This window comes from Empidonax traillii, unplaced genomic scaffold (assembly GCF_003031625.1).
Source record: "Empidonax traillii isolate 1590-97213 ecotype Southwest subspecies unplaced genomic scaffold, ASM303162v1 scaffold262:size680716, whole genome shotgun sequence".
In the NCBI taxonomy this organism is placed as follows: Eukaryota; Metazoa; Chordata; class Aves; order Passeriformes; family Tyrannidae; genus Empidonax; species Empidonax traillii.
This window is the reverse complement of record NW_020955455.1, coordinates 358,831-386,570: the sequence shown is the minus strand read 5'-3', so window position 1 is coordinate 386,570 and position 27,740 is coordinate 358,831. Positions and strand designations below refer to the sequence as shown.

At 41.7% G+C, this 27,740-nt stretch overlaps 1 protein-coding gene across 1 annotated transcript in view; it reads right to left on the bottom strand.

The window, feature by feature from the left end:
- The window catches only part of DNAI1 (dynein axonemal intermediate chain 1), a 143,579-nt gene that overhangs the window by 96,034 nt on the left and 19,805 nt on the right, over nucleotides 1-27,740 (bottom strand). Inside the window, exons 8-12 of the mRNA XM_027889388.1 lie at nucleotides 26,467-26,526; nucleotides 23,961-24,098; nucleotides 13,813-13,900; nucleotides 12,942-13,059; nucleotides 10,467-10,510 (exon numbers count right to left, since the gene is read on the bottom strand). Of these exons, the coding sequence (XP_027745189.1) occupies nucleotides 10,467-10,510; nucleotides 12,942-13,059; nucleotides 13,813-13,900; nucleotides 23,961-24,098; nucleotides 26,467-26,526 (448 nt within the window). The remainder of the gene's footprint in view (nucleotides 1-10,466; nucleotides 10,511-12,941; nucleotides 13,060-13,812; nucleotides 13,901-23,960; nucleotides 24,099-26,466; nucleotides 26,527-27,740) is intronic.

Genomic DNA, 27,740 nt, shown 5'->3' with positions numbered 1-27,740 from the left:
TGGTGAAGATGGTCAGGGCCACCAGAGACTTAGGGGCTGGCTGGCAAATTTTTTGCTACTTAGACTAGAGTGTGAGAAGTAGAGTTGATTCCAGGAATCTTTGTTATGGAAAAGTCAAGCTATGCTGACAATGTAACTGTAGTATTTGGAAGGAACCCAAAACACAAACCCAAACAGTGTTCACCTTATAGAACACAGGCATAAGAACATCTGTATGTCAGAAAATGGAACTTTAAAATAGAGAAAAAAATTTATGCTTTTAAGAAAGAGTGTGTAGAGCTATTTTACCTGTCCTCAATATCTGTTAACCATCTTCTCCTGCTGAGTCAAGAGGTCTCTCAGTATGGACTGGCTAGAAAGTCTTCTAGAAGATTTTCATCACCAGACCATTGTCTTGATATTGATGACAAAGGATTTAACCTACCTATCTTTGGTTTCTGTTGTGCAAATGCTAAAAAGAAGAACTCCCACAGTAACTTAAATGTAGCTATTTCCAGGGGCAAAGCTGAGAAAGGGAAGGTGTCAGGCTAGTTTTATCAAAGAGGTTAGACTTTGGCATAGAAATGTTTAGTCTCCTGAGGACAAAAGTGTACTTATCAAACCAACTGGGCTACACAGAGAGGTAAGTGCGTGGAATTTAACGGCCTGCAATGCACTGGAGACACAACAGGATGACTGAGCATCCCCTTTGATCACTAGGCTCTAGAAAACTGTTAATACTTTTTTTTTTTCCCCAAAACACATCAACAGAGCTCTTTACTATTTCATGCTTAACAAGATGCTACAGCAAAAGATGCTGTTGTGAGCTGATGGAAAATTACATGAATTAAAAGGTTAAGCCTAGGAAAATCTAGGTAAAGCTTACAGAATTTATATTGAAAATTAGTAATTAGGTCTCCAACTGAAATTAATCTTTCTTATGATTCACTTCATTTATTACACTTATTAGGTTATATTTACTAGCAGAGTTGACAGTGTAATAGGTCCTGTCAGTTTTACACTCCCCGTATATGGTAAGAGATATTTGGTATCTGGAAAACAGATTTTAAAGTGTGATTTTCAGGGTAATTATGTTTAATTGACCACAATGAGTTATCTCAATATACCGGATGTATGGTGGCTTAAATTTCTAACACTGATTCCACTAGGGAGGTTTTTCAAAGACTGTCGGAGCATGGAGGAGGATATAGATGTTTTGCAAATGAACTTTAGAGCCTCCAACATGAGACAGGGTAGAAGGAAGCCCTAAAAATGTTAGAGGAATAAATAAATCATTAGAATGTAAAATATCAAAACCACAAGAATTTTCTACATTAACTCTTGCTTTAAATGGAGAAATCATATTTGCAATCAACCAAAACTTAAGAAACAAATATTGTATCTTTAAAATTTCCACATTTTAGAATTTCCAGAAGGTAGGAATGCCAAAATTAATTGCTCTCAATTGCCCATCTGCTATTAAAAGCCACACATTGTCTGGCCTGATTCATTTAGCTCCAGCTTTTCTTTGATCTTGTTACATCATTTGTCTGGCAGATTAAAGATCCCTTTGTTACATGATCTGCTTTCCCAGTACAGGGAGTTAACAGACCACAATCCAAATACCTAATAAGCTTCTCTTTGACAAGCTGAACATACTGAATTCCTTAAATTTGATTCCCAGGTCAGTCATCCTGCTCTTACATAGTTCTTTTATTCTTTTTTGAACTCTTCACAGTTTGTCACCCTTCCCCTTGGCACGTCACCAGTGATGATCACGCCTTTCCAGGGCAGTCATTTCAGCACTAAATTAAAAACTGCTTTAAAAAGTTCTCTTAGCCTCTCAGTTCCTTTGCAGCCCTCCTTCTCTACAGAGTAAAGGAACTCTGATCCAGTCCAGCAATTAGATTTCTTTACAAGACTGTTTTTAAATCATTCCTCCCCCAAACGGGGCTTCCCCTTGTACAGCTGCACAACTTCAATTTCTTTTCAAATTCTTCTCTGTAACAAAGAATAACGCCTTCTACTCTGCTACAAAGGGATCTAAATTGCTCTTTGATCCGATTGTTCTATTTCTCGTCACCTCCCAGACATTTGCCTCATCAAAACATTTTATCAGAACTGATTTCATGGATATAATAATAGATTAGCATTAGACCTAGTTATTAATGACTTTTGATATGCTTGCCTCAGAGGAATCTGATTGCTGCATTTTATTTCCTATTTTATTCCCCAGCAGCCTCTTTTAATTAATACAATGTAGTAATGGAAAATTCCTTACAGCTATTAAAAAAATCACATAGCACAAACAGCACTCAAATTAGTACAGAGCAAGCCCAAGTCCTCCAGGGTGTTCCTTTTTTATTGTGGGGATACTCTGTGCCCATAGAAATGTTCTACAGCAATTCACAAATAAGACATATCTACTTTAGACTCTCCTCTGTGCTTATTCTGTTGATGCTTGTTTTCTGTATTGTAATATCCTCTTACAGTAACAGCTTAAATTTTAAAATATACTCAGTTAAAATCACTGGCAACTAAGCATCCATTATGTTTTACGTCTGCGATTATCATCTTTTTTTTCTCGACATTATTTCAATACTTATATTTTAATATCACTAACTGTTGTACCAACTACCATTAATAACTGGCATCACCATCATTCACAAAAGGTGACAGTCTTTCAATTTGCAGTACAAATATCAAAATGTCAATAAAAAATACATTCACAGCTGAAAGGAAACAGTGGGCCACCACGTTGGTACAATGCAGTTCTCAAACCTCTTAACAAAACATGAGAGTGAGCCTCGTGGGCCTTTTACCATTGAAGATGTATTTAATTTCACCAGCTTGCACGCTGGGCACATGACTCTGAATGGACATGGAGATATTTTCCCTAAGGTGGGATCTGTTACAGCATTTTAGTGCTTCATACAAACGTATGCCAAATAGCAAACTGAATCCAGACTGCAATATGAATTTCTCTTTGAGGTGTGTGGGCCACATTAATCTCTATCAGCCTTTTGTAGTATTTGACCCAGAAAACTTCAATAGCTTCACTGTGGGGTCAGAAAAGCCTGGAACTCGCAGCTGGACTTGGTCCAGCACATAGCCCATTACGCAACTAGGAGCCTGTCAGACCACTCCTCTCCGGAGCAAATCCCTCCCACGAATTGCATGTGCACAAGGCAAGGCAAGGAATTTCATCTAAACTATACAAAATACTTTTTCTCTGTCTGACAAGGTCTTCAGTCTCTATTCCCAATATAAAAATAAACTCATGTAGGTTAGAGAAAGATTAGCAGGGATTTCTGCTCCCAGTTCTGGGAACATAATTTAAATACATCAACATCTCGGAAGAGACTTTCCGTGATCTGAACTTGTTAGGCAGTATTCAATCCACTTACAGTTTTTACTTAAAGCTCTTTGGTCACTCATCAGAAAATACCAAATTTAACAGCAGCTTGTTATGTAAATCCATTCCAGACTATCTTCCTGCATCACAGCCTTGAAATCTACTACTGCAGAGAAGAAAATTACCCACAAACAAACACCTGGCACATTTTGTAACACTGAGTCTCCTTAAGCCTGCAGCCTATACTGTTAAATAAAAGTTTTTCAGCCTTTTAAGGTTCTCCTTCTCAAACATACACTTCTGTCCTTGTTGCAAGGATTGCTTGTCATCTATAAGGGCTGTGCTGTCAACAGTGACAGGAACTATAGTGCTTGTAATCACCATTATGAGGACTAAGCTTAGACTTCAACCCTATGTTTTAAATAAAGTACTATCTTGCATGGAGATGGACTAATAAGTTTCTGAAATTATTTTCAGCTCTATTTTTTACGACTTTCTAATGTATCTGTGAGTTTCAGAGAGCTGGGCTCCCTAAATATACCTCTGTACAAAATGTCCAGCATACAGATAGATAATCACATCATGCAGTGAGTGAACAGCTGGCTGATGGGTTGCAGTGAATGGTGTCACTCAGGCTGGCAATCTGTGACTAATGGGGTTCTGCAGGGCTCCATCTTAGGCCTGTGCTCTTCAATGTCTTCAAAAACAGGTTGGACACAGGACTGGAAGGTACACAAAATAAGTTTACCCATGATACTAAATTGGGAGAAGCTGATGTCTCCCCTGAAGGCAGAGAGGCCCTGTAGAGAGGCTTCGAAAAATTACAGGGCTGAGCAATTACCAACCACACGGAGTTTCACAAGGTCAAGTGCCATATTCTACACCTGGGGCAGGGCAATCCTGGATGTTCATACAGACTGGGGAATAAGACACTGGAAAGCAGTGCTGTGGAAAGAGACCTGGGGGTCCTGGTCAACAGCAAGTTGAATATGAGGCAGAAGTGTCCTGGCAGCCACCAGGGCCAACCACATCCTGGGGGGCATCAGGCAAAGCATCACCAGCTGAGTGAGGGAGGAGATTGTCCTGCTCTGCTCTGCCCTGAGGCAGCCTCACCTGGAATATTGTGTGCAGTTTTGGGAACCATAATGTGAAAAATATATTGAGCTACTCAAGAGCATCCAAAGGAGGCTAATGAAGATGCTGAGGGGTCTAGAGGGGACACTGCATGATGAGCGGCTGAGGGCACTTGGTTTGTTCAATCTGTAGGAGACTGAGGGCAGACCTCATTTAAGTCACAACTTCCTCATGATGGGAAGAGGAGGGGCAGGCACTGATCTCTTCTCTGTGGTGACCAGTGAGAGGACCTGAGCAAATGGCCTGAAGTTGTGTCAGGGGGAGGTTCAGGTTGGATATTAGGAAAAGGTTCTTCCTCCAGAAGATGGTTGGGCATTAGAAGAGGCTCCCCAGGGAGGTGGTCACAGCACCAAGACTGACAGAGTTCAAGAAGCGCTTGGACAATGTTCTCAGGCACATGGTATGATTTGTGATTGTTGAGGTGTCCTGTGAGGGCCAGGAGTTGGACTTCTATGATCCTGTGGGTTGCTTCCAACTCAGGACATTCTCTGATTCTAAATTATTATTTCCATAATTTGACTGAGATTTCACAGAAAACTTAAAGGATTTATCTACATTTCAAGAGCAGCTAACGAGTAGTTAACGTGAAATAATGATCACAGGTCTTATCTGTGTGCAGTGAGATTCTTTCATTGTAAAGACTCCATCCTGTTGAGTTATCTCACTTTGGATCCCTAGTCCTAAGGAGAGGGTGAAAGCCTTGTCAAAACTGCCATCCTTCTTGTCAGGATGACTGATGAAATAACTGTGCTAACAAAAACATAAATATATTCATTCAGCATTCAATATATTCATTCACCATTCAGTTAAGTACATAATAAGAATTTATTTTAAAACTTAGATGCCATGGAATTAGCAGACCACATACTAGATGGATGTTTTTGCTGCCAGAGCCTAAACTTGGTCTGTTTAGAGTATTAGTATGTGTGACCCCTTGGGAAAATGGTCTTGGAAGTAAAGGAGCAAATGAGAGCTGGGAGACATTTAAAGACACTTTTCTTAGGGCTCAAGAGCTCTCAATTCTAATGTGTAAGAAGCTGAGCAGGGGAGGCAGGAGGCCAGCTTGGCTAAGTCAGGACCTCTTAGCCAAATTAAAACACAAACCCAAAATACAGAGGCAGTGGAGGCAGGGATAAACATTTTGGTGAGATTATAGGGAGATGGCCTGAAATTGCAAGGAGGCCAAGGCACAGCTGGTGCTGAATTTGGCTAGGGATATAACAAATAGCAAGAAGTGTTCTTCAAGTACATAGGACAACAAAGGAAGATGAAAGAAGCTTGTAGCTCCCTGACGAGTAAAATGGGGGACCTGACTACAACTGATTGAAAAAACCTGAGGTAATAAACAACTTTTTTGCTTTGATCATCACAAGCAAGTGTTCTAGCCATGCCAACCAATTCACAGAATCCAAAGACAGGTATTGGTAGAAGGAAATACTGCCCATAATAGGAAAAGATCAGGTTTGAGACCATCTAAGAAGCCTGAAGATGTGGAAGTCCATGGGACCGGAAGAGATGAATCCATTTAGTATAAACTGAAGTGCAAGGCAGAAAATTTGTGCCACCATCAAAATTTCTAATGTGTTTTTCTTCATTCCTTTAGCAGCAGAGTGCATGCCACTGATCCAGACTGCACTTGAAAAGTGTGAGGCTCCAGGACACTTGCAGTACGTTGATTACATCATTATATGGGGCAACACAGCAAAGGAAGTTTTTGAGAAAGGAGAGAATTTAGAATCCAGATGCCCCAGAAGGCTGGATTTGCCATAAAGCAAAGTAAGGTCAAAGCACATGCCCAGGAAATTCAGTTTTTATGAGTAAAATGACAAGATGGACATCATCAGATTTCCATTGGACATGATCAACAAAATAGCAGCTATGTCCCCACTAATCAACAAGAGGAAAACACAGGCTTTCCCAGGTGCTGTGGGTTTTTGGAAGATGCATATCCCCGAGTACAGCCAGATTGTGAGCCCTCTCTATCATGTGACCCAGAAGAAGAATGATTCCAAGTGGGGTCCTGAACAACAACAAGTTTTTGAACAAATTAAACAGTAGATTGATCATGCAGTAGCCCTTGGCCCTGTCAGAACAAGATGTGAAAAATATGCTCTACACCACAGCCGGGGAGAATGTTCCTTTGTGGAATCTCTGGCAAAAAGTACTTTGGGAGACTTGAGGACAGCCTCTGGCACTCTGGAACAGGGAATACAAAGGAGGCCTATTAAACCTCAGCTGAAAAAGAGATATTGGCAGCTTAGGAAGGGGTTTGAGCTGCTTTAGAAGTGATTGGCACCAAAGCACCAGCTCCTTCTGCCACTCCAACTACCAGTGCTGGGCTGGAGGTTCAAAGGGAAAGTCTCTTCCACACATCATGCCACTATATAGAGTAAGTGTATTGCTCTGATGACACAGGATAGGAAATCCAGTCACCCAGGGATCTTGGAAGTCATCACCAACTGGCCCTAAGGCAAAAATTTTGGACTTTTACCATCATCAGAAGAGGAGAAGGTGACACGTGCTGAGGAGGTCCCACCATATAACCAGCTGCCTGAAAACGGAAGGTGACACGCTCTGTTCACTGCTGTATCACAGGGATATATTAAAAATGGGAAGGTGCTGCATGGAGTCCTGTGTGACAAGTCACAGAAGCTACTGAGGGACAAGTCAGTAGAGTGGATCAAGTCAGGTCTGGGCTGCTGAGATGTGGTTAAGACATCACTGCCCAGGTAGAGACGTTGGCTGTAGAACTCCATCATGTAGCTCCACACATACTCAAGAGTCAGTTAACCTCTGAGGTTGCTTCCAACCCAAACCACTGTATGATTCTCTGATTCCTTACTTGTGTCTCTGAAATTCATACTTGGCAGATAAATATTTTGCTAGAAAACAAAGTATTTGGCCCAGTAGAAGTCTTTGGGGATTGAAACAGTCCATATACAAACCTAAGTGGTGTAATATGGAGCTGATCTTAATTTTTATTAAATATTTTGAGTGAGCAGTGGGTTGGGATTTCACCACTAATTATTTTTTCCACTATTTGCTTTCTAGATAGAGGGAACTGAGGCTTCTTGTTGAAAAAGAGGGGGAGAAAAATGGCATATTTCCGTATATATTCTCTCAGTCCCTGCAGGATGACTTTTCCCCTCTATGAGTGAGCTAGTTTAGTTACCAGTCATTTTACTAATTCTAAATTGCCTGATTCTGCAAATGCCTATGAAGTACAGAGGTGAGTGGGAAGATGCAGTTCTTTGCTGTAAAAGCCACTTGGCCCAGTTTCTCCTCTCCCTGTTCCCCTTGAAGTACCTTGAGGCTGTCCCGTTTGGGAATATCTTTATTGCAGTGACTGACTATCCATCAGCCTCAGTCAGTGGAGCCTGAAAATAAACAACTATCCATGTTCATTGGGCAGTGCATTTGAGAAATGGGAAAATATAAGACTGCCCAGTAGGTATACCCAGCCTCCCAGTGTTTACCTGTCTTTGTGCTGTAGGGCAGTGCAAAAAGAGCTGTTCCACGATCTGTGCTCCACCACAACTCCTGAGCTTCAGGACCCCTGTTAAGTGCCAGCTCATCTCTGTGAAAGCTCTGGCCTGGACATGACACCAATTTAGTTGGGTCACAGAGTTGTAGCAACCCTTACTTTGGATGCAGTCACACCACTATAAGGACCCTGTGCCAGCTAGAATGGTGTACGTATCCTTACATGGTTTACTTCTGTCTATATGAAGCCCTATTTCAGACTGGGCATTAAGAAGAATTCAGTAGATACTTTTGCCAAATACTTCAGATTGCCAGTGCTTTGTGTGTGACTCTGAACCCTTCACACATCCCTGTGGGTGGAAGTTACATCCATTAAATCCAAATAAACTGTAGGATAAAATATATTGGCTATACAGACACTGCTTTTCCCTACTTAACTCATGTGCTGACAGTTGAAGCTGCACATAAAAAACAAACTCTGAGGGTTGTCAGAGGCACACTTGCTTTTGGAACATGAACTGAGGTGACTGCAAAAGACCTGAGCTTGTATTCATAGTGCTCTCATCAGCAAGGCAGAACACAAGCCCAACACCCACCACAGCCTCTTTGAACCCTGCACTGCAGGCTTTCAGTCTAGCCTGAAACCCAGCAATCTCATTTATGCAAAAACAAAAACAGAAAGACAGCTCCTCCTGATGGGAATAAAAATTAATTCCAGCCAAGCAGCATAAACCCTGAATTGCAAATTACGATGACAATGTTTCCTTGTTCAGAAGAGCCCGTCTCATGCCAAAGAAACGCTGTTAGCATCAGAAACCCCATCCTAATAAATCACTGGTGAAAACTGCAGAAATAGGACACAAAAGAAAGGAAGAGACTAGGGCCCTCTTTATAAATAACTTGCCACTCTGGAGTGAAATTGACACACAGTAAATAAGGAACCTTTTGTTTCAAAAAGTATACTTTGGGCAGTTGGACAAATGTGTTACTTGTATCTTGGCAGTGCTCCCAAATGCCTGCTGCACAAAAGACTGGTGATGTAATTATGGCCGCAGCAGACTCAAAGATATGTCAGCCCCTGTGTGACTCCATGACTTTTTCCTCTGGCCTGGATTTATCTCACCTCACCTGAGTTATCTGAAGGACAGACATCTAGGCTTGGTCCTCTGCCTAGGTCACTTGTGGGGAGAGATCAGCCCTTCCAGAGGGCCACTTAGCTCCTCCCTTGAACATCAGGATGAAAGCCCTCTGGATGTGCTGATCTCCCACTGCTGAGTACAGCACAGACTCCGCTTCTTAGCTGCCAATTGGCTACAGCTGGCTGAGAGGAACTATGCCCTCTGTCCACTATAAAATGGAATAAGAAGTCTTCTGGATCTCTTGTTCACTTAGATGGAAAGCCACTGACTACGGGTCTCCCACCCTCTGCAGAATTTATTGCCTTTGGCACAGTGGACCCTGGCAGAACTAACAAATAAGCACACATGACTGTCTTGCTTAGTGTAAGAAAGAACAGCTGCCTGAGCAGGCTAAAGAGAGAGAGGCTACCTTCCCTGAGCTTTTACCTCTCCTCTGGCACCTGGTTGGCAGGGCAATGGGAAGGCACTGCCTACTTCCTACACTCTCTGAGCAAACGCATGTGAGCACAAGAAGGGTTTGCTGTGCTGTACAAGGCAAGGGCTACCCCGGGAGCTTCTCACCATGCTTTCTTTTGCAAAAGCTGAGTCTGTTCCGCTCTTTACAGTAGATGCTGCCTGCTGACTCAGAGTGCCAGGACAATTTAGGCTTCTTGGGCAACTAACAGGAACATTTCCGGAGCTTAGATAGATTGAAAGTGAAGAGAAAAACGTAATTTTAAAAGGAAAATGAAATGTTGCAATATTGCAAGCAGAGCACAGTCCTTACTAGTATAAATGAAGACAACCCATCTGGTTCCACTGTTAGAGCACAGAGAAACACATAAGAATGAATACATATTTGGGACCATACCAAAGGTCCCTGCAGCCAAGAACCCCATAGGAAATAGTACTTGAGTAGTAACTGTTTAAATTTGCTGAGAACCTCAGCAAATACAGGTCTGTCCCCTTATATGTACTCATAGCTTCCAGCAACTCGCAGCTATCAACTTACTGAATGAGATGGTTTATCCTTCCAACAGCAAACTGTCCCTCCATGAGTTTATCCAAACTCTTTTGAAACCATATGTATCTCTGTCCTCCAGATCTCAAGGAAGGAAGAAAAGAAAAAATTTCCTTATGTGTCATATTACCCTGTTTTAAATGTGTTTTAGTCCTCCAATAACTGCTGTCTATGCCTATGTATTTCTGAATGTTTATTCCATGGAACGGAAAGGCCTAATCTCTGTATTGAGTTAAATCTCAATTTACTGCTTTGAAATTAGATGAGTCCTTGCTATGAGATGCAACCCATGCCCCAGAGGATTATCTGAATTGATCTCAGTGCACTTTTTTAACATTTTAAATCTCTTAGTGATTCTTTTGCATTTATTACTTACAAGAGCCATACCCCACTGCAAATAGGTCCTTGTACTTCGGATTCCTGTAATGAGAAGATAAAGACTGCATTTATTATTAACGATGTAGTTCCACAGAAATACACAGTGTTTCACACATTAACTTCAGAGTCTTTTCTCACAGGACAGCACACAGTTTGAGGGATTTACCCTTTGACCATATGCACTCGTAAAGTTTGTGTAAAAATAATTCCTACAAACTCAAGATGTATAAAAAAGCAGAACATCAGAAAACCAAGATGGTAGATGAAAAGGATAAAAAGGGCACAGACAGACATGATGTCAGTCTCTAGCACTTCTTGGCTTATCCATTTCCTAATCATGGCAACTTTACTTTTAAAAATTAGGGCTTTGAGGATAGAAAAAAAGCAGGAATATGTTGGTTTCCATCCTTCAAGGGCAAGAACAAAGGCACTGCCAAATCAATAAACTCACTTTCCCTACCTGTCATTAAATAATAAGAGACACTTCAAGATACAGCTATCAGTTCATGAATTCATGATCATTCCCACAGATGAGGAAGGGAAATTCCCTTCTGACCCAGTTGGTTAACAACGTATGTGCTGCAGCAAATGCTGACTATGAGCAATTAGGCACCTACTGTGTCTTCTGAAGTCCCTTTGCTTTAAAATCACCTTCCTTCTCTACAACCTCTATGTGTGTGGACAGTTACTGTAGGTAGGTTTTCCATGGGATAAAGGTCAGAACTGTTGCAATCTGTGAGCTCACACAGCACAACCAGAGGGTAACAATCCTATGAAATGAATGTATGCGAAAATTATCTAATGAGTGTTTTCTCTGGCCTGCTATTATGAATTGATAAAATAAAATCACTTTTTTTCCATTTATCTTTTTTCATTGGGCTAATACCTAGGCATCCTAATGCTTTTGCTCTTTCCACTAAATGCACCACCACTGCTAAAAATGAGAGAATAAAAATTAAATTAGAAAAGCTTATTACATAAAGCAATTTGGAGTCATTCTAATTTCAAGGCCATCTTTCTGTTATCATTTCCTGGAGACAAGAAGAACAGCAGTACAAACTACCTATTAAGGATGCCTTTTCTCTCAGTTTTGCTTCCAATTTTAGTGTTAATTTGTAATTCTCACAAAACTGCATGCTTGATACTCTATTATATTACAGTCATTTGAAAGGCTCTGTCTCTACATATATCCTCCTTAGCAGGGTACAAAAGTGCTCACACTATCCTCTAAACAATTCAGAGGAGGCCTAGCTGCAGGGGAGCATACGGCAGGAGCTAACTAGATATGTCTTATGCTTAGTGTATGAACCCAGACAGTTCTCTTGGAGGAGGACCAAGCACATTAAAAAGTGAATGGACTTATTCAGGTTCATGATGAGTGTTTTTTTCACAGTAATAACCACAGCGATAATAGAACAAGAGAGAGTTTATTTCCAAGTACCAGCAATCACTTTTGGACTCAACAGGAATAACCATGCAGAAGTGGACTGCAGGGCAAACACCTATTGCACTGAACTGCGCAAGATTCCAATACACAGATAACACTGTTGTCTGGAGGGGAAGCCATATGAGGACTGGTTGAGATCACTTGGTCTGCTCAGCCTGGAGGAGACTGAGGGGAGACCTCACTTTAGTCACAGCTTCTTCATGACGGGAAGAGGAGGGGCAGGCACTGATCTCTTCTCTGTGGTGACCAGTGAGAGGACCTGAGCAAAGGGCTGGAAGTCGTGTCAGGGGAGGTTTAGGTATATTAGGAAAAGGTTCTTCAGCCAGAAGCTGGTTTGGCATTGTAACAGGCTCCCCAGAGAACTGGTTCCAAGCCTGACAGAGTTCAAGAAGCATTTGACAATGCTCTTAGGTACATGGTGCGACTCTTGGAGCTGGTATGTGCAGGGCCAGGAGTTGGATTTGATTTGTGGACTGCTTCCAGCTCAGGACATTCTATGATTCTATGATTTATGCATCAAGGTCTTGTCTGATATCAGTATCTCAGCATTTTATAGTCTATGGTGTTACCTGCCTGGCACATGTGATGTTTTCCTTTCCCTGTCTGCTGCTTTAATTCTTCTGCATGAATACTTGTCAAAAATATAGTCACTATGCCTTCTCCTCCCCTAGGTTTTTCAGGACTGATTCCTGCAGCATATCATCCAAAGGTATGAGACATTCACCACAGCTTCCCAAGAAGAGACTCCTCTTTGCACTGCTAATTGCACTCACTTTCCCCCAGGGCTGCACAGAGCCCTCTCTGCCCTCAGCTTCTGTTGAAGGGCGCAAGCCTGGCACGTTCAGCTTTATACAATTTTCTGTGCATCCAGTAGCACTGGGCATATCCAGGTGCTGCCTGAGCAACTGACTGTAATAATTCAAAGCCTTGTTCCCAGAGAAACCAGCCCTGCCTTATAATACCGTTAGACTCCATTCCACTCCCGGACACAATAGTCGAGAGTAAGTTTGGAATGAAGAAACTTACCAGGAGATGGCAGTAACTGCAAGTTTCTTGGTTTTCTCATACTGGAAATTCCAGAGTGGGAGGAGGGTTCCTTTCTGGGCTCTGAATTCATCTGAGGCATCCTCAAAATATTTAAAATCTAAAACAAAAAAAAGTCAAGGAAAATGTCCCAGTGAACAAATCAGAAAGAAATTAGCACGGTTCAGTGTCAGGGAAGCTTTAAAAACCACTCTGTTACGCTCACAGCCTCTGCCTAACCCAATTGTTAATGTAAAAACTGTCTCAATTCTTTAGTCTTAGCTTCAAATCAGCACCTCAGTCCAACAAATGCATTTTACCAAGCAAAAAGTCCACCTGCACACAGGAAAAATAAAAATCAAACTGATAACAGCAAAGGATTAACAAGAAAATAGAAACCTAGAGCAAGGTGTGACCTCAGGACACTCATAGAGCTAGACATGGCCTTTCAGGAGGAAATTGAGCAGAGAGAGCAAAACTCTTGCACAATGACATCAAGACTGAATATGTTGCTGTGGCAGGGATCTGTATGTGAGCAGATTACTGCTCAGCTCTGGCTGCAGTCACCAGCATCTGCATCCAGGAAAAAAGTACCTGCTGAGGGAGGGAAGTGCTACAGGGAGGGCAGTGCCGACCAGATCTGCTGTCCCCAGCAAGCCCAGAGCATGGCTAATGTGGCATCCTCTTTGCATGCCCGTGGTCTGCTGTACTACTTGCCCTGTGTGAGTCAGTAGGTTCCCAGCCCTGCCCATTTTATCTCTGTTCCTCTGTTCTATTCTATCCTGTTCTGCTCTACCTTGTCCTTGCTATGGCTGTAGAAACTTACCTGCAGGACTTCAGGCTTAAGTTAGAAGCATCTCTCAGTGGGCCATACCTTGTGCAATATCATCAAAGGTGTTCAGATTCACCATCCGCTCCGCTATTTTAGCAGCCTTTGCAACCCTTGTTATAGGCTCAATGTGCTGAAGAGAAAAGAAGGAAGAGAAAATGTATTTCCTATCTGTTTACAGGTCCTTCAGACCTCATGTGACTGAAAAATTTGAGCCCTTTGATCCTGAATACAGATTAATTTGAAATGCCTCTTAACAGCACCTAATGATAATGACACTTGAAATAATGCAATTACTTCATTATAAATTTAGTAAGAAGCCATCCACAGCTGAGCTGCAGTAACTTCAGTGTTTGTTCCTGATTTAGCTCATTTGGAAGGTACTTACCTGTGAAGGCAGCTGAGAGTCTTGTCTTTCAAGCTAACTCATGACAGGATGAGCTAAAAGCAAACATGATTCCTCCCCCATCTCATTGGATATAACAGTTCATTGCATTCAGTAATGAAATCACAGGTGCTTGATCATGCATGAGCATCTTTGTCCCTACCTGGAGAGCTCTAAGGTCTGATGTGTCAAGCAAACATCAGAGGATTTAGGAGTCCTTTAATCAATCACCAGGTAATTCCAACCTGATGCATCCACACATCTATGGACAAATAGAGAAAAGAGAGCCCAGCAGGGGCTGTTTGCCTGTTGGCAGGTGGCTGGCTGATATGCTTTTGTCTGCTACTGCTGCCCCAAAGCCCCATCAGCATTTCAAAGCCTTTCATCTTCAGTCCCACGTTAGGCACTGATGGCTGCCAGCACACCAAAATTTTTTTCACAGTGGCAATACTGAAAAGAAACATGTCATCCTCGACACAGCTCAGAGAGTGTCAAGAACATGAAAAGAAAAAGTGAAATGAGTTGCCAAAACTGCACCACACAGATACAGTCAGAACTAGGAACATGACTTCAGATTATGTGTGTCCAGCCCTCTGCTTCTTTCCTGGGCTCTGCACAGACTCAAGGGATATTGAGTCTTGCTTCAAATAGCATGAAACTCATAGGATGACACGGACATGAGAGAACAAAAGGGAAAAAAAATTCTGAAAACTGCTGTAATTCTATAAATCCATAGTTTGCTTACAGCTCCAGTAGTGTGTGCAGTCTTCTTCTCCCATCTCTGAAAAAAATTAAGTAGAACTTGAAACCAAGTTCAGAGAAAGGCAGCCAAGGACGGTCCAAGTCTGAAATGGTTTCTGTGCTATGAGAAACTGAGTAGGCTGGGACATGACAATCTGTGGAAGAGACGGCTTGGGAAGACATGAGACAGGTCTAAATGGCCCAGAGAGGATGGACAAGGACTGACTGTTCTCTGCCTCTTCTGCTGCAAAAACTAGAGGTGTCAACTGAAACTTGTGTAAGTCAAGTTCTAAACAAACAAAAGAAGGTGACTTACAGAAAGATGACACATCTGTACAACCCCTTGTCAAAGGGTCTTTTAGATGCAAGAATTCTTCATGGTTTCAAGGAGCAAGTACTTCCATCCATAGCACATATTCTTAGGAAGTAGCTGAAAATAGCTGAAGGCTGAAAGACTATTTGGGACTGAGATACACTCTTGCTGGGTTCTCATCCTTTAAGGACGGTAACCAATAACCACATTCACTTGTGGATAGTCTTCATCTGAAGCCATGGGATTCCTCTCACATTCTTAGGGTTTTCCCCGGGTCTGGGGGAGTATTTCTTGAAAACAGCAGAGAGAATTTACTGTCATCTTCAGAATTTAAGAAAGTGCAGGAAAAGATGTTCTCAAATTTTAGCACCGCGTGATATTCTCTAGATGTTAGGAAGTCATAAGTATTAAGAGAAATTAAAGAGGAAGAGAAAGAGGATGCTTGAAACATCTCAAGTAGAAATCAACAGTCCCAATTGCTTGACATTATCTCTTTTGACTTTCAGTTGTCATTTTTTACTTCCGTCACAATAAGATCTGTTTTTCTCTAAAACACACCTTTAAAAAAAAAGGCAATTCATCTTTGCTAACATTTTTCCAGCAATATTAGGATTATGACTACAAGAGCCATTAGCTGCGACCAGCATATTGCTCTAAATAAGCTTAATTGACAGAGGCTAAATGTCGAAAAGGCTACAAAAAATTTAGAAAAGGAGAAGTGCAATAAGCAATTTTTCTCCAACACTGTAAAAGTCACAGTTACAAAGTATAGAGAACAGGCCCCCTGGAATCCTGCTGGTTCACCATATTTGTTTGCTTCCATTTATCAATTATGCAGGACAAAATTTCTCTTCTCTTTTAACAAGCACCTACTACTGCAAAGGGCTGGGGAAGAAATGAAGTGCTGTACCCTGTAGACACGAGCAGGATTGTGATTCTCAGGTTCTCACACACCCAAAGAAACTTGCATTCTGACTTTCCATCCTGAGACAACAATTCTGGACTGAAGATCATAAGGTACAGCTTACTCAAAGATGAATGCTGGATCCTGCCTCATCTATGATGACACCAAGCCATGAGGTGTAGTCAACACACAGGAGGGAAGGGATGCCATCCAGAGGGACTTGGACAGGCTTGAGAAGGGGGTCTGTGAGAACGCCATGAAGTTAAATGAGGCCAAGTGCAAGGTCCTGCACCTGGGTTGGGGGAATCTCAAACATGGATATAGGCTGGATGACGAACGGATTGAGAGCAAGCTCTGAGCAGAAGGATTTGAGGGTAATGATGGATGAAAAGCTGAATTTGGCCTGGCCATATGCAGCCCTAGCCCAGAAAGCCAATCCTGTCCTGTGCTGCATCCAAGGCAGTGTGGGGAGAAGGGCAAAGGAGGAGATTCTGTCCCTCTGTTCTTCTGGTGAGACCCCACTTAGAGCACTGCATGCAGCTCTGGGGTCCCAGCACAGGAAGGACATGGACCCATTGGAGTGAGTCCAGAGGAGTCCACAAAGATGATTAGAGGGCTGGAGCACCTCTCCTATGGAGACAAGCTGAGAGAACTGGGGATGTTCAGCCTGGAGAAGAGAAGGCTTTAGGGAGACTTTATAGCACCTCCCAGTACCTCAAGGGGGCCTACAGGAAATATAGAGTGGGACTCTTTATCAGGAAGCCTAGAGACAGGATGAGGAACACCTCATATTTTAAACTGAGAGTAGGTTTAGATTAAATATTAGGAAGAAAGTTCTTTACTGTGAGGGTGCTGAGACACTGGCACAGGTTGCCAAAAGAAGGTGTGAACACCCCCATCCTGGAAGTGTTCAAGGCCAGGTTAGATGGGGCTCTTAGCAACCTGGTCTAGGGGAAGGTGTCCTTGCCCATGGCAGGGAAGTTGTAATACTCTATGAATCTATGGGCAGGGGAGTTGCAATATTCTATGAATCTATGATACCATGACTCCATGATAACTATGATTCCACAGTTTTGGGGGTTTTCTTGGTCAGCAGAAAGTAGGCTTTAAACTGAGGGGAAAAAAAAAAAGAAAGAAAAAAAATCACCCTGTAAATGCAGAAACAATGTATTATTCAATTGTTTGGGGTTTTTTTCTGCAATGCAGGAAATTCTCCAGATGAATCAAAAAAGCTTTTAGTCAGCTCTTCTGTTAGGTAGCTGTGCTGTTAGCAATACAGCCATGACTAACTACAGTTTTGGCATTAAACTGGATCGGCGTAAATCATTTTGTCATTATTGTATCCTCTCCTATTTCAGGTTTTATTTATTCTGTATGCTACTGAAATAAATCTTCAGAGGAAGTGCTAGGTCTAATTTATGTGTTGGGGTTTTTTTTAAAATTCTGTTTGAAACTCACTTTTCCGCTTAAGGCCAATTCTGGGCCAGCTAATCAAATCCAATGAGAGCTCACAGGATAACAAATTTGTTTTGTTTATTTCTGTTCATAAGTTATTTTTAGAACTGCAATAATGCTAATTGAACCATATGTAAGATGGATAATGGGCTAATACTTTGAAAAGAAATGTCTTGGTCTTGCTCTGCAATTCCTTAACACTAAAGGCTTCATCTTTGCCTCTCAGCAGCTGGCCAGTGTCAATGTCTAACTCCTGCAACCTGAAGCACAAGAGAAAGCTTCTGCTGGTGTGTAACTGCTTATCCAGAAGACAAACCCCACCCTAAAACCGTTGCAGTAACTGCTCATACCTCTAGCAATACACATAGTGTGACTAGAGGAGCCTCTGGCTTGCAAAGAAAGACACACAGTACGGGGCTGTTGCCATCTGTTGCCCAGCCAACACCTCCATTCACTGCAAACACATCCACTGTGAATCCCAAATAAAGATCTCCAGGTTGAAGTGTGTCCCCTAGTTATTAATTTCCAGAATTGCCCTCATCTGATCGTCTTCACTCCTCGTTTTTAATTCTGATACACTGTTAACAGCAAATTGATGGCAAGGGAGTTGGTAATAACTCATCCCGTCCTAGGGATGACCAGGAACAGGTGAATAATAATGTGAAAGTAATTGCATTCTAATTTCAGCTGTTACATAAAAAATATTAGTGGTTTCCAAGGGCTGCCAAATGATAACTATGGCCCTGTGGGTTTTCTCACCGGGCATATCTCAGAAAGGGGTAATGCTATAGTGAGATAGACAAGTCAGACAGGACTCCACATGATTCAGAAATGCACATTTCTCTGTTGAATATAAATTATGTTTGGACTTCTTAGGACAGTGATCAACCACTTCTGTTTCAGAGGAGATTAGAGACTGTTCCAGTGCAGTAAGTTCCAGCTTTAACATATTTCTTACTGGTTCACATCCATCTACATTTCTGTTGACACTATCCTTTGCCTTGCTAGTTCTCTCTCTCTGTTATCTAACTCATATTCTCTCTCCACCTTTGCATTAACAGATAAATATGCTAAGATTTTTTAGTATCATGTATTCAAGCTTTCTGTTTCTTATGGTCTTTTCCGTATCTGCGCAGGTTTGCAATCTATCATCTTTGAAAAGGGGTGATTAAAATCACATATCCCTGTACTACTGAAAATGTATCACCCCACCTTACCTAACATAAACAGCTTCTGTGCTATCCATCACCGAGTACACTGCAGCAATATACTTGTCTCTCGTAGCCACATCACAACTCTCCAACCAACACACTCATGTTTCTCCCTGTCATTACAAACTAAGCCCTCACCTTACCAAAGACTGATATTCCAAAGTGCAGTCTCCCTCTCCAGCAGTCCCACCCAATTTGTACTAATAACAACTTTTCTGCTATGCCTAACAATTGCCTAATGGCACCGTATCAATAGCTTTGCAGAATTGCAGCTAGATCACCTGTACTCTACTTTTCTCATTAAGGGAAGACACAACTTACCTTTCATCACAGAAAGAGATGAGCTTATTTGGACACAGCCTACCTTTGGTAAACGTGTTATTTTACTCCATTTCATTTTTACTCCCAGTTCTGTATTCTTTTCCTCCCTATTAATTCTCTTGCCTCATGTACTGTTAGAGGTCAAATTAATGGAATCACTTTTAGCCCTCTTACATAAAACATGCCTTTGTGATACTCTAATTACATATCTCCACCCCTCATTGCATAGATTCATTAAAAACTCTTACTATTAGACTTGTGACTCCATGCCTTGCCAGCTCAGGGTCAGAGGAGCAAGCCTGCACCAATTGCATGAAGGTCTTCTTTGCATTTTGTTTCTACCTCAGATACTGTAATTTCCAAGGTCATGCAACAACATGAGGAGGGTTGCACTGGATCAGACCCAGCATGTCTCTGGGTCAGGACTGTAGAATTATAGAATTATTTAGATTGGAAAAGACCCTTAAGATCATCAAGTATCCTCCCTTATGGCCTCCTATCATAGCAACAGCTTCCATCAGACATCCACCATAAGCAGATGGCTTAGGAACAGTAAGAACAGGACAACACTTCTGCCTAGTTATCTTTGCTTCCAGATATTTTCAGCTCAGAAAATTTCATATCTTTCCTCTTTGATATTCTGACATTCTCCATGTTCTGTGTACTGCCTTTACTGAAAACTGAGGAAAAGTTTCAAATGCTGCATCACTGCCCTCAGATGTAGCACACCCGTTCTTCTCTAGATCCATTTGAGCAAGGGGCACACTGAGAGATTTCTAAGTGTCTTTCATCACAGTCTCCAGTCAAATACTTCCTGTTATTGCAACTTTTATTCACCCATATCTTCTTTATATTGTTCTCATCCTTCTTTCTGCTGGTATCCTTGGTTACCTCCATTCCTTTTCCTGTTGGCTGCCTCTCTCTTCTGCTTTGCTAAACCATGATCTCCCTACTTCTCCTAACTCTTCAGTGCAATGCATAGCTTCATTCTACTTCTTTTTCCGTAGTGAGAAGCTTCTGCTTAACTGTCAAGGCTCTCCTCTCCTCCTCTGCCATCCCCTCCCCTCCTCCCTTCATCTTCCTACTTCTCTTCTGCTTTTGACCACATTCTTTCACAGATCCCATCCTTCTGCTCCCAGTCATGTGTTCTCCTGACCTCTTACCCAGTACCAGAACTGCTTTCTCTCTCTTTTCTTTCATTACCTTTTCAAATCTTGATCTAATCCCTACCATCATCTCCAAGTGTGGCTCTAGTTCTTGGATCTTCTCTTTCATGGCCTCCTACCATAGCAACAGCTTCCATCAGGTGTCCGCCTATGGGAAGAGCCACTCATTTTCTCTTCTTTCCTTTAGGTTGAATTTGGTGCTATCTCAGTAGATTTCACAGCAACTTTTGCTAATACTTAGCCTGACCAAAACAATGGTGGAAATCAGTTGCTGCTTCTTGCCATTGCATCCTTGATCCAGATCAGCCACATCTCCTGCATGATGTTCCACAGTTCCCTTCAGCAATGATCAAACACAGTTTATCCTCAGAAAGTGTTCAGCTGGAAAAGCTCTGCTTCAATAAGTGGGGTGCAAGGTATGTAACCTGTGAGTTAGATGTTCCACAAAACTCATTTCTCTATTTGCTGACTTGAGACCGGAAATACAGATTATGATGCCATCAAACTTTAATTTACATAGACCTACACATGAACAAGGACTGTTGTAAGCCTGATTTGAGCCTTGGAGTACTTCAGGTTGCATTTTTTCAGTTAATGAGTAGAAAATTCAGCGCGTCTTTCATGCACTTAAAGTTGGTCCACCAACCTCACAGAGGACCTCAGTCTTGGACACTGGCTCTGCATAAAGCAGCTCTCCCTTTCACTTGACTTACTGTCTTCCCAGCAAGCCCTCTGCAAAGTGTTAAGAGTGAAAAGCAAAGCACCAAAGAAATAGATCATGAGTAACTGGATTCCAGTTTCCAACTGTTGTCACTGGAGTGACAGGTTTTTTACAATATGGTTTCACTGGCAGAATATTTATTTTCATTATCAGTTTTTAGCAGTCCACACTTTAAGCCTGTAATTGTAGTGTTGACTTCAGGTTTAATTCTCCAAAACATACTCAGGTGAAAGGTTTACTAGTTTTCGAAAGGACCTGGAACTTCCATGGCACAGTTCACAGGAAGAAGCCTGTCAGAACATGGTCTGTTTATACTGTAAGGTTTATGCTGGCACAGTGCTGTGGGGTGGCTAAACCAGCCAAATCCTCTGCAGTTGTATCAGGCATATGGTACGAAAGTGATAAAGTCTGTTCCAGGAGTCAGCTCTTATTACATACATATATATATATATATCTTACATATGTTGATATATCTACACCTATTTTAGGGGCAAATTAGGAACTAAGTTCCATGCTTCTGCATTACAGTTCTCAGTGTACTTAGCTCCAGTCATCATAGAAATTATTTCAGTTTGCCTTCTAAATGCCTTAAACTGGGGAGGAAAGAACCACCCACAATTCTGTACAGATCAGACTTTGCTAAACCCTAACAGAAACTTCCTGAATCCCTTGAAAACATTCTGGAGCATGAGGAAAATCTTGCAGGGTTGCCATAGTATATCCTCAGTGCTTGAAGTGGGATGGTATTTTTAAGATGGATATATTTTCACTTGAGTGAAATGAATTGTGTCGTGCCCACAAGTCACTCCCAGGTTACTCCTGATTACTCCAGAGGAGCCTGGATTAGGATATCACCCTCACAGCAAGATCATAGCATCAGGTTGGAGTGTGGCAGGCACTAGGATACCTGCTAGTCTGAGGAGCCAGACTGAGGGAGGTGCTTCAGTCCTCCAGCCCTTGCACTCACTATGCTCTCTCACAAGACTTGGAGTGACTGATCTACCTATCTGAACTAGTGACTATCTATCTGGACTTCAGCAAAGCCTTTGACACTGTCTCCCATAATATATCCCTGGAAAAGCTGCAGCCCATGGGTTGGAGAGGGGCACTGTGTGCTGGGTTAGGAAGTGGCTGGAGGGCTGGTCCCAGAGAGTGCTGGTGAACGGGGCTGCTCCAGCTGGTGGCCGTCACCAGTGGTGTCCCCCAGGGATGAGTGCTGGGCCTAGTCCTGTTTAACATCTTTATGGATGATTTAGATGAGGGGTTTGAGTCCATCATTAGGAAATTTGCAGATGACACCAAGTTGGGAGGGAGTGTCGAGCTGCTGGAAGGCAGGAGGGCTGTGCAGAGGGAGCTGGATAGGTTAGAGAGTTGGGTGATTCCAGTGGGATGAAGGTCAACAAGGCCAAGTGCCGGGTCCTGCACTTTGGCCACAACAACCCCCTGCAGCGCTACAGGCTGGGCAGAGAGTGGCTGTAGAGCAGCCAGGTGGAAAGGGATCTGTGGGTGCTGATCGACAGGAGGCTGAAGATGAGCCAGCAGTGTGCCCAGGTGGCCAAGAAGGCCAATGGCATCCTGGCCTGCATCAGGAACAGTGTGGCCAACAGGAGCAGGGAAGTGATCCTTCCCCTGTACTCAGGGCTGGTGAGGCCACACCTTGAGTATTGTGTTCAGCTCTGGGCCCCTCAGTTCAGGAAAGACATTGAGGTGCTGGAGCAGGTCCAGAGAAGAGCAATGAGGCTGGTGAAGAGACTTGAGCACAAGTCCTGTGAGGAGAGGCTGAGGGAGCTGGGATTGTTTAGTCTGGAGAAGAGGAGGCTCAGGGGTGACCTCATCACTCTCTACAACTCCCTGAAAGGAGGTTGTAGCCAGGTGGGTGTCGGTCTCTTCTCCCAGGCAATCAACAGCAGGACAAGAGGGCACAGTCTTAAGCTGTGCCAGGGGAGGTTTAGGTTGGATATTAGAAAGAAGTTCTTTACAGAGAGAGTGATCAGACATTGGAATGACCTGCCCAGAGAGGTGGTGGATTCACCATCCCTGGAGGTTTTTAAGACGAAGATGGATGTGGCACTGAGTGCCATGATCTTGTAATCACAGTGGGGTTGGATCAGGGGTTGGATCTGATGATCTCGGAGGTCTCTTCCAACTCAGTTAATTCTATGATTCTATGATCTTCTCTTGGGATGGCCACATCACCCTGACTGAGGTAACAGGGTGTTGTGTAATTACTGACCATGGCATAGAACTCCAAGCACCGAAGAGAGATACTTCTGTCACTTTCCAACTAAATGAATAAATGAGGCATCAAAAAATCCCCCCCCCCCCCAGTTTGGTCAAGTTCCTCAGAATAATTTTTCAATTTTAAGTATCTAGTCTTCTATTTCAATTAGTTATCATTAACTTCTATATAAATTATATATTTTATATTAATTATGTATCTACAATCAGAAAATGTATATATTGTACTTCTATAAAATTATAATTAAAATTAGGAAACAGTGAAAAGCAGTTTATTGCAGTACAGTATTTTGAAATATTCCTAAATTTCTCTGCCTTCCAGATTGAAATATCGTATGTAAAACCTCTGCATCCCATGCAATTAAAAAGTCACAGACTATTTCTACTGATTTTGTTCTTTTATCCCTCAGAAAGTAATAAAAAATGAGACACAAACACACCGCACAAAAGAAAGCAATATAGCTCACTGGGAAATCAGGTTTGAAAATAAGATCACACAAAATTGAAATCCGGTTTTATACAGCAAAACAGAAATCTTGTTTTGCTGTACAAAACAGGATTTTTTTGTAGGAGATACAATTCCTAGCAAAAAGTAATTTTTGCATTTTTTTAAGGTTGTTACTTGGCCAGCTGAGACAACTGGCTACACAGCCTGCATGACTTGCTTTCATCTGACTTGCACTGTAAATGTACCCAGCACCACTTCAAGCAGCCTTCTCCCAGCATTATGAAACATACCTGTACCTCCACATAGGATAACTTTCTTGGACCTCTCTTCTCCTCTTCTTTCTTTACTACCTGGGGTTTTGCTTTTTCTTTCTCTTTTGCCTTTTCCATTCTCTGAAGTTCCTCCACATAGGCATCATAGATGTCCCACTGAGAGACAGACAGAGGCAGGATTTATACTCCTCATCAATATGTACACCTGATCAATATTCCTGAGAGCAGTCATCTACACCATCACAAAAATATGACAGTCATCACCACAGTAACACTGCTGCTGGAATTAGCTGAACATCTGCCTTCTTGCACAAAAAGTGAAGGGTTGAAGTCCAGGCTTTTTAAAGCACAGTGGGGCATGTCTTAAGAACACATATTGCATTTTTAATAAACTCCTTCCTCCAGCACTCTATTTGCTGCTTTGACTCCGGGGTTTTTTTTGTAGGACTTTGTGTTTGGCTAATTTACCAGTGTTTAATAGGAAACAAGCATTAAACTTCTAATTTATGACATTTCTCATGTCATGTTGGAAAATTAAATTGTAGCTGTTTAACACAATTTAAATCTTGGACTCCAACTCAGCAGCATATGATGCAAACTGAGAGCAGTTTTACATCTTCTGCTGTGCCACATGCCACAAATGTCTTACTCAAGCAGATTTCAAAAGTAATTTTTCTACTTAAGAATTGTTCATTACTATTGAAGTGCTAGTACTCTATCTGAAGCAGATATATTATTTCAGGACAAAAACAAAAGGCAACCTGACACATCAGCTTGGGAGAGGGAATATGATTCACATAGATAATACAGACCAGAACTGCAATAAAGAAAGGCAGCAGAAACCTTTAATAAAAAAAATGCATTGTGTTGTAAATTTGCTGGCAGAAATTAAAAGGAAAGATGTTCCACACACCAGGGAAAGGACAAAGATGAGATAAGTATGAGAAGGAGCAGAAAAGAAAAGTTTGGAATAGGAAATGGTGAGCATAAGAAAGAAAGTGAAGAAAAAAGAATGAGGGGGAAAAAGAGTTTATGTAAAGATATTATTTTAGATCCACTAAAAATTTCAACTGAATAAAAAGAAAGGAATGGAAAACTTTTCCTCTTAGCTTTCAAACATTTCATGCAAAATTTTAGCCACAGCCTGATTATCTGTGGATCTCTGTTTCAAGTCTCAGGTTATCTTACTGTCAGAAAGAAAAAAAAAAAAAAAAAAAAAGGAAGAAAACTCCTGGTGCAGCAAGGGAAGATCTCAGGCCAAGTACTCTGGGATTTCAGGTTCAGAAATAGACTGGCTGATACAGCTATCAACCTGACAGAGACACCTTCATTCTCCTTCCCATCTCTTTCCTATAACTACGTTTTTTACCTTGCTGCCATTGCCTTATAGTTTCTCCTTGGGCGTTCCTACGCTACACTGGTAACAAAACAATATTTTCATACCAGTTTGGTACATTGGTTCAAAACAATATTTATGTCAGTGACAAACACAAGTACATTTTGCAAATATCTGGGAATTAATCAGCAGAATTGGCTGGATTCCCTCTCCAACAAAAGTTGTAGCATATTTCATGTGTAAAATGTCATCCAAAATATTTTTTACATTATTATAAGGGATGGAGAGAATCTTTAAGTTTTTCATCATTAATATATAGGCATTCCCACTACATAAAACAGCTAATAGGTCAGTCTTCCATGTTCATTTTGCTGTACTTCTCATTGGGTTCAGCTTCAGGCTTGAGAAACCTGCTTTTGCATACAGCTATACTTAGAAAAAGTAAAAACTCCAGTGCTGCATATGTCAAATTCTTAACAGTACTTCCAAAAACTCCATGAACCCTTGTAAATTCCCACACATAAAAAAATCTTCTGAGGTGTGCACTCTCTAAACAATTTGCTCAAAGTGGAGGTAGCATGCAGACATGTCCTAAATGCTTTTTCATTGCTTTGTTCCTGTACTTTGAGACCCCATGAAAGCTTTCTTGAGTGGCTTCAGGTGATGGAGATGTCCAGCAGCTGACTAGGTATTGAATGCTGGACCACAGATCCTCCTAAATAACCAGCTTGCTCACCACGCAGTGATGGAAGATCTTCAGCAAGGGGCAGTTCCCACTCCACAGGGAGCTGTGTCCCTAGAGGAGCAAATGTCCTGCAAGCTGCAGCCCACCTCTTGCTGAGTCCAAAACCATTCCCACACTGTGATTTCCCCAATTCCACTCCTTTAAGAGTCTTTAAAGCAGACTGGTCGGGGTGGCTGGCAAATAATAAACCAATTAAAAGCAGCTAAACTGAGACACTTAACCTTAGAAATATAAACCGTAAACAAGTTCACCCATTAGGCAGAAAAGAGGGCCGTACTAGTTTGTCCTCAGATGAAAAAACAGAGACCAAAGCCCTGTATGGGAATTCACTGCACTGCAAGGAATGCAAACACAGTACTTTGTTTTTAACTTTCTCATATCTCAGTTTCCTAAATATACTCTAATAAACTTTAAAGGTAAAGAGTGTATACAGATATACATACCTGGCGAACAGTGTCTGAGAAATTTAGAGAAGGTATAGGCTCTGTCTGACATCCTTTTTCCTGTAAAAAAAGAAAAAAAAAAGACAAAAGAAAGAGTAATCTCGGCATTGAAACTCTTTGCAGTGACACAGTCCAGTTGTGGAAACAGTATGCATGATTAACTTGACGTCCAAAGGACTCCTAGAGCACTGCACAACACTACTGGTGATCATGCAACTCCAAACAGATTTTCTTTTGGACCAAAAGGAGGTTCTCAAGACCTCCTGATTTTTCCCCACATACTTTAAATATTTAATTTCAGTATTCAATTTTGAAGGAGTTCAAATGGTTTGTTTTATCTCTACCATTTGAAACATTCTGATACCAATCAGTTATGACTTCCTAGTGAATTTGAAAAGTTTTGTCTGATATGTTAAACAGCCAATTGGATAGAATAGACAAAGGAGTTGAACAGAATGAAACTTATAAACAATTCATCTGATGCTACTGATATAATATCTTTATCATCCTTACATGAACATTATGAAATTAATTAATACATTTCTGTAAAACTTTCATTTAATGGAACAGTATCTTCTTTCAAAAAATTGTTGTGTCAGAACATTTTAAAGAAGCTGCCTGTAGCACTTCACTGACCTCTGAAACGAAGAAGTCTCAGAGGTGGAAACTGCACATCTTGTACAGTATACAGCAGTACTTCACAGCTATTTAAGGTCTATATTCTTCTTTCAAAGGCAGAATCACACAGAGGCACACAAGCCTCTCCCAATAAAATCAGTGGGAAGAGAATATGCAGATCTGGGGACAGAGAAATAATGAATTCTGCGGTCTCCACTGGGATTTTTGAAAGATGCAGAAATCTTAGCTCAAACTTCGTAGTAAGCACCCCACTGTCACATAAACTCTCTTGAGATCCTCTGTCTCTACCAGTGGGCAGAGACAGTATTCCTTTCTGGAGAAGGTAGCTCCAGCAGCACAGTTACTCTTATCTCCCTCCAAGTCAATCAGACGTAAAGGCACCTAACTTCACCTGTAATGGATGTAAGAAGTCAGGCAGGCTCTCTGGGGAACCTGCATATACTCTGATTCTAGGGTAGCAAGGAAGGCAAAAGAATTTTCTCTCTGAAACTTCTATCTCTAACGCAGAAACCTCCTTTTTGAGTACTCAGCCGGGGGCCAACATCACCGGGATTGCTCAATCAGGAGGTCGCATGAAGACATGCTCAAAGGGAATGGCTATGGGCTCAGCAAAAAACTTAGGGAAGGAATATAAG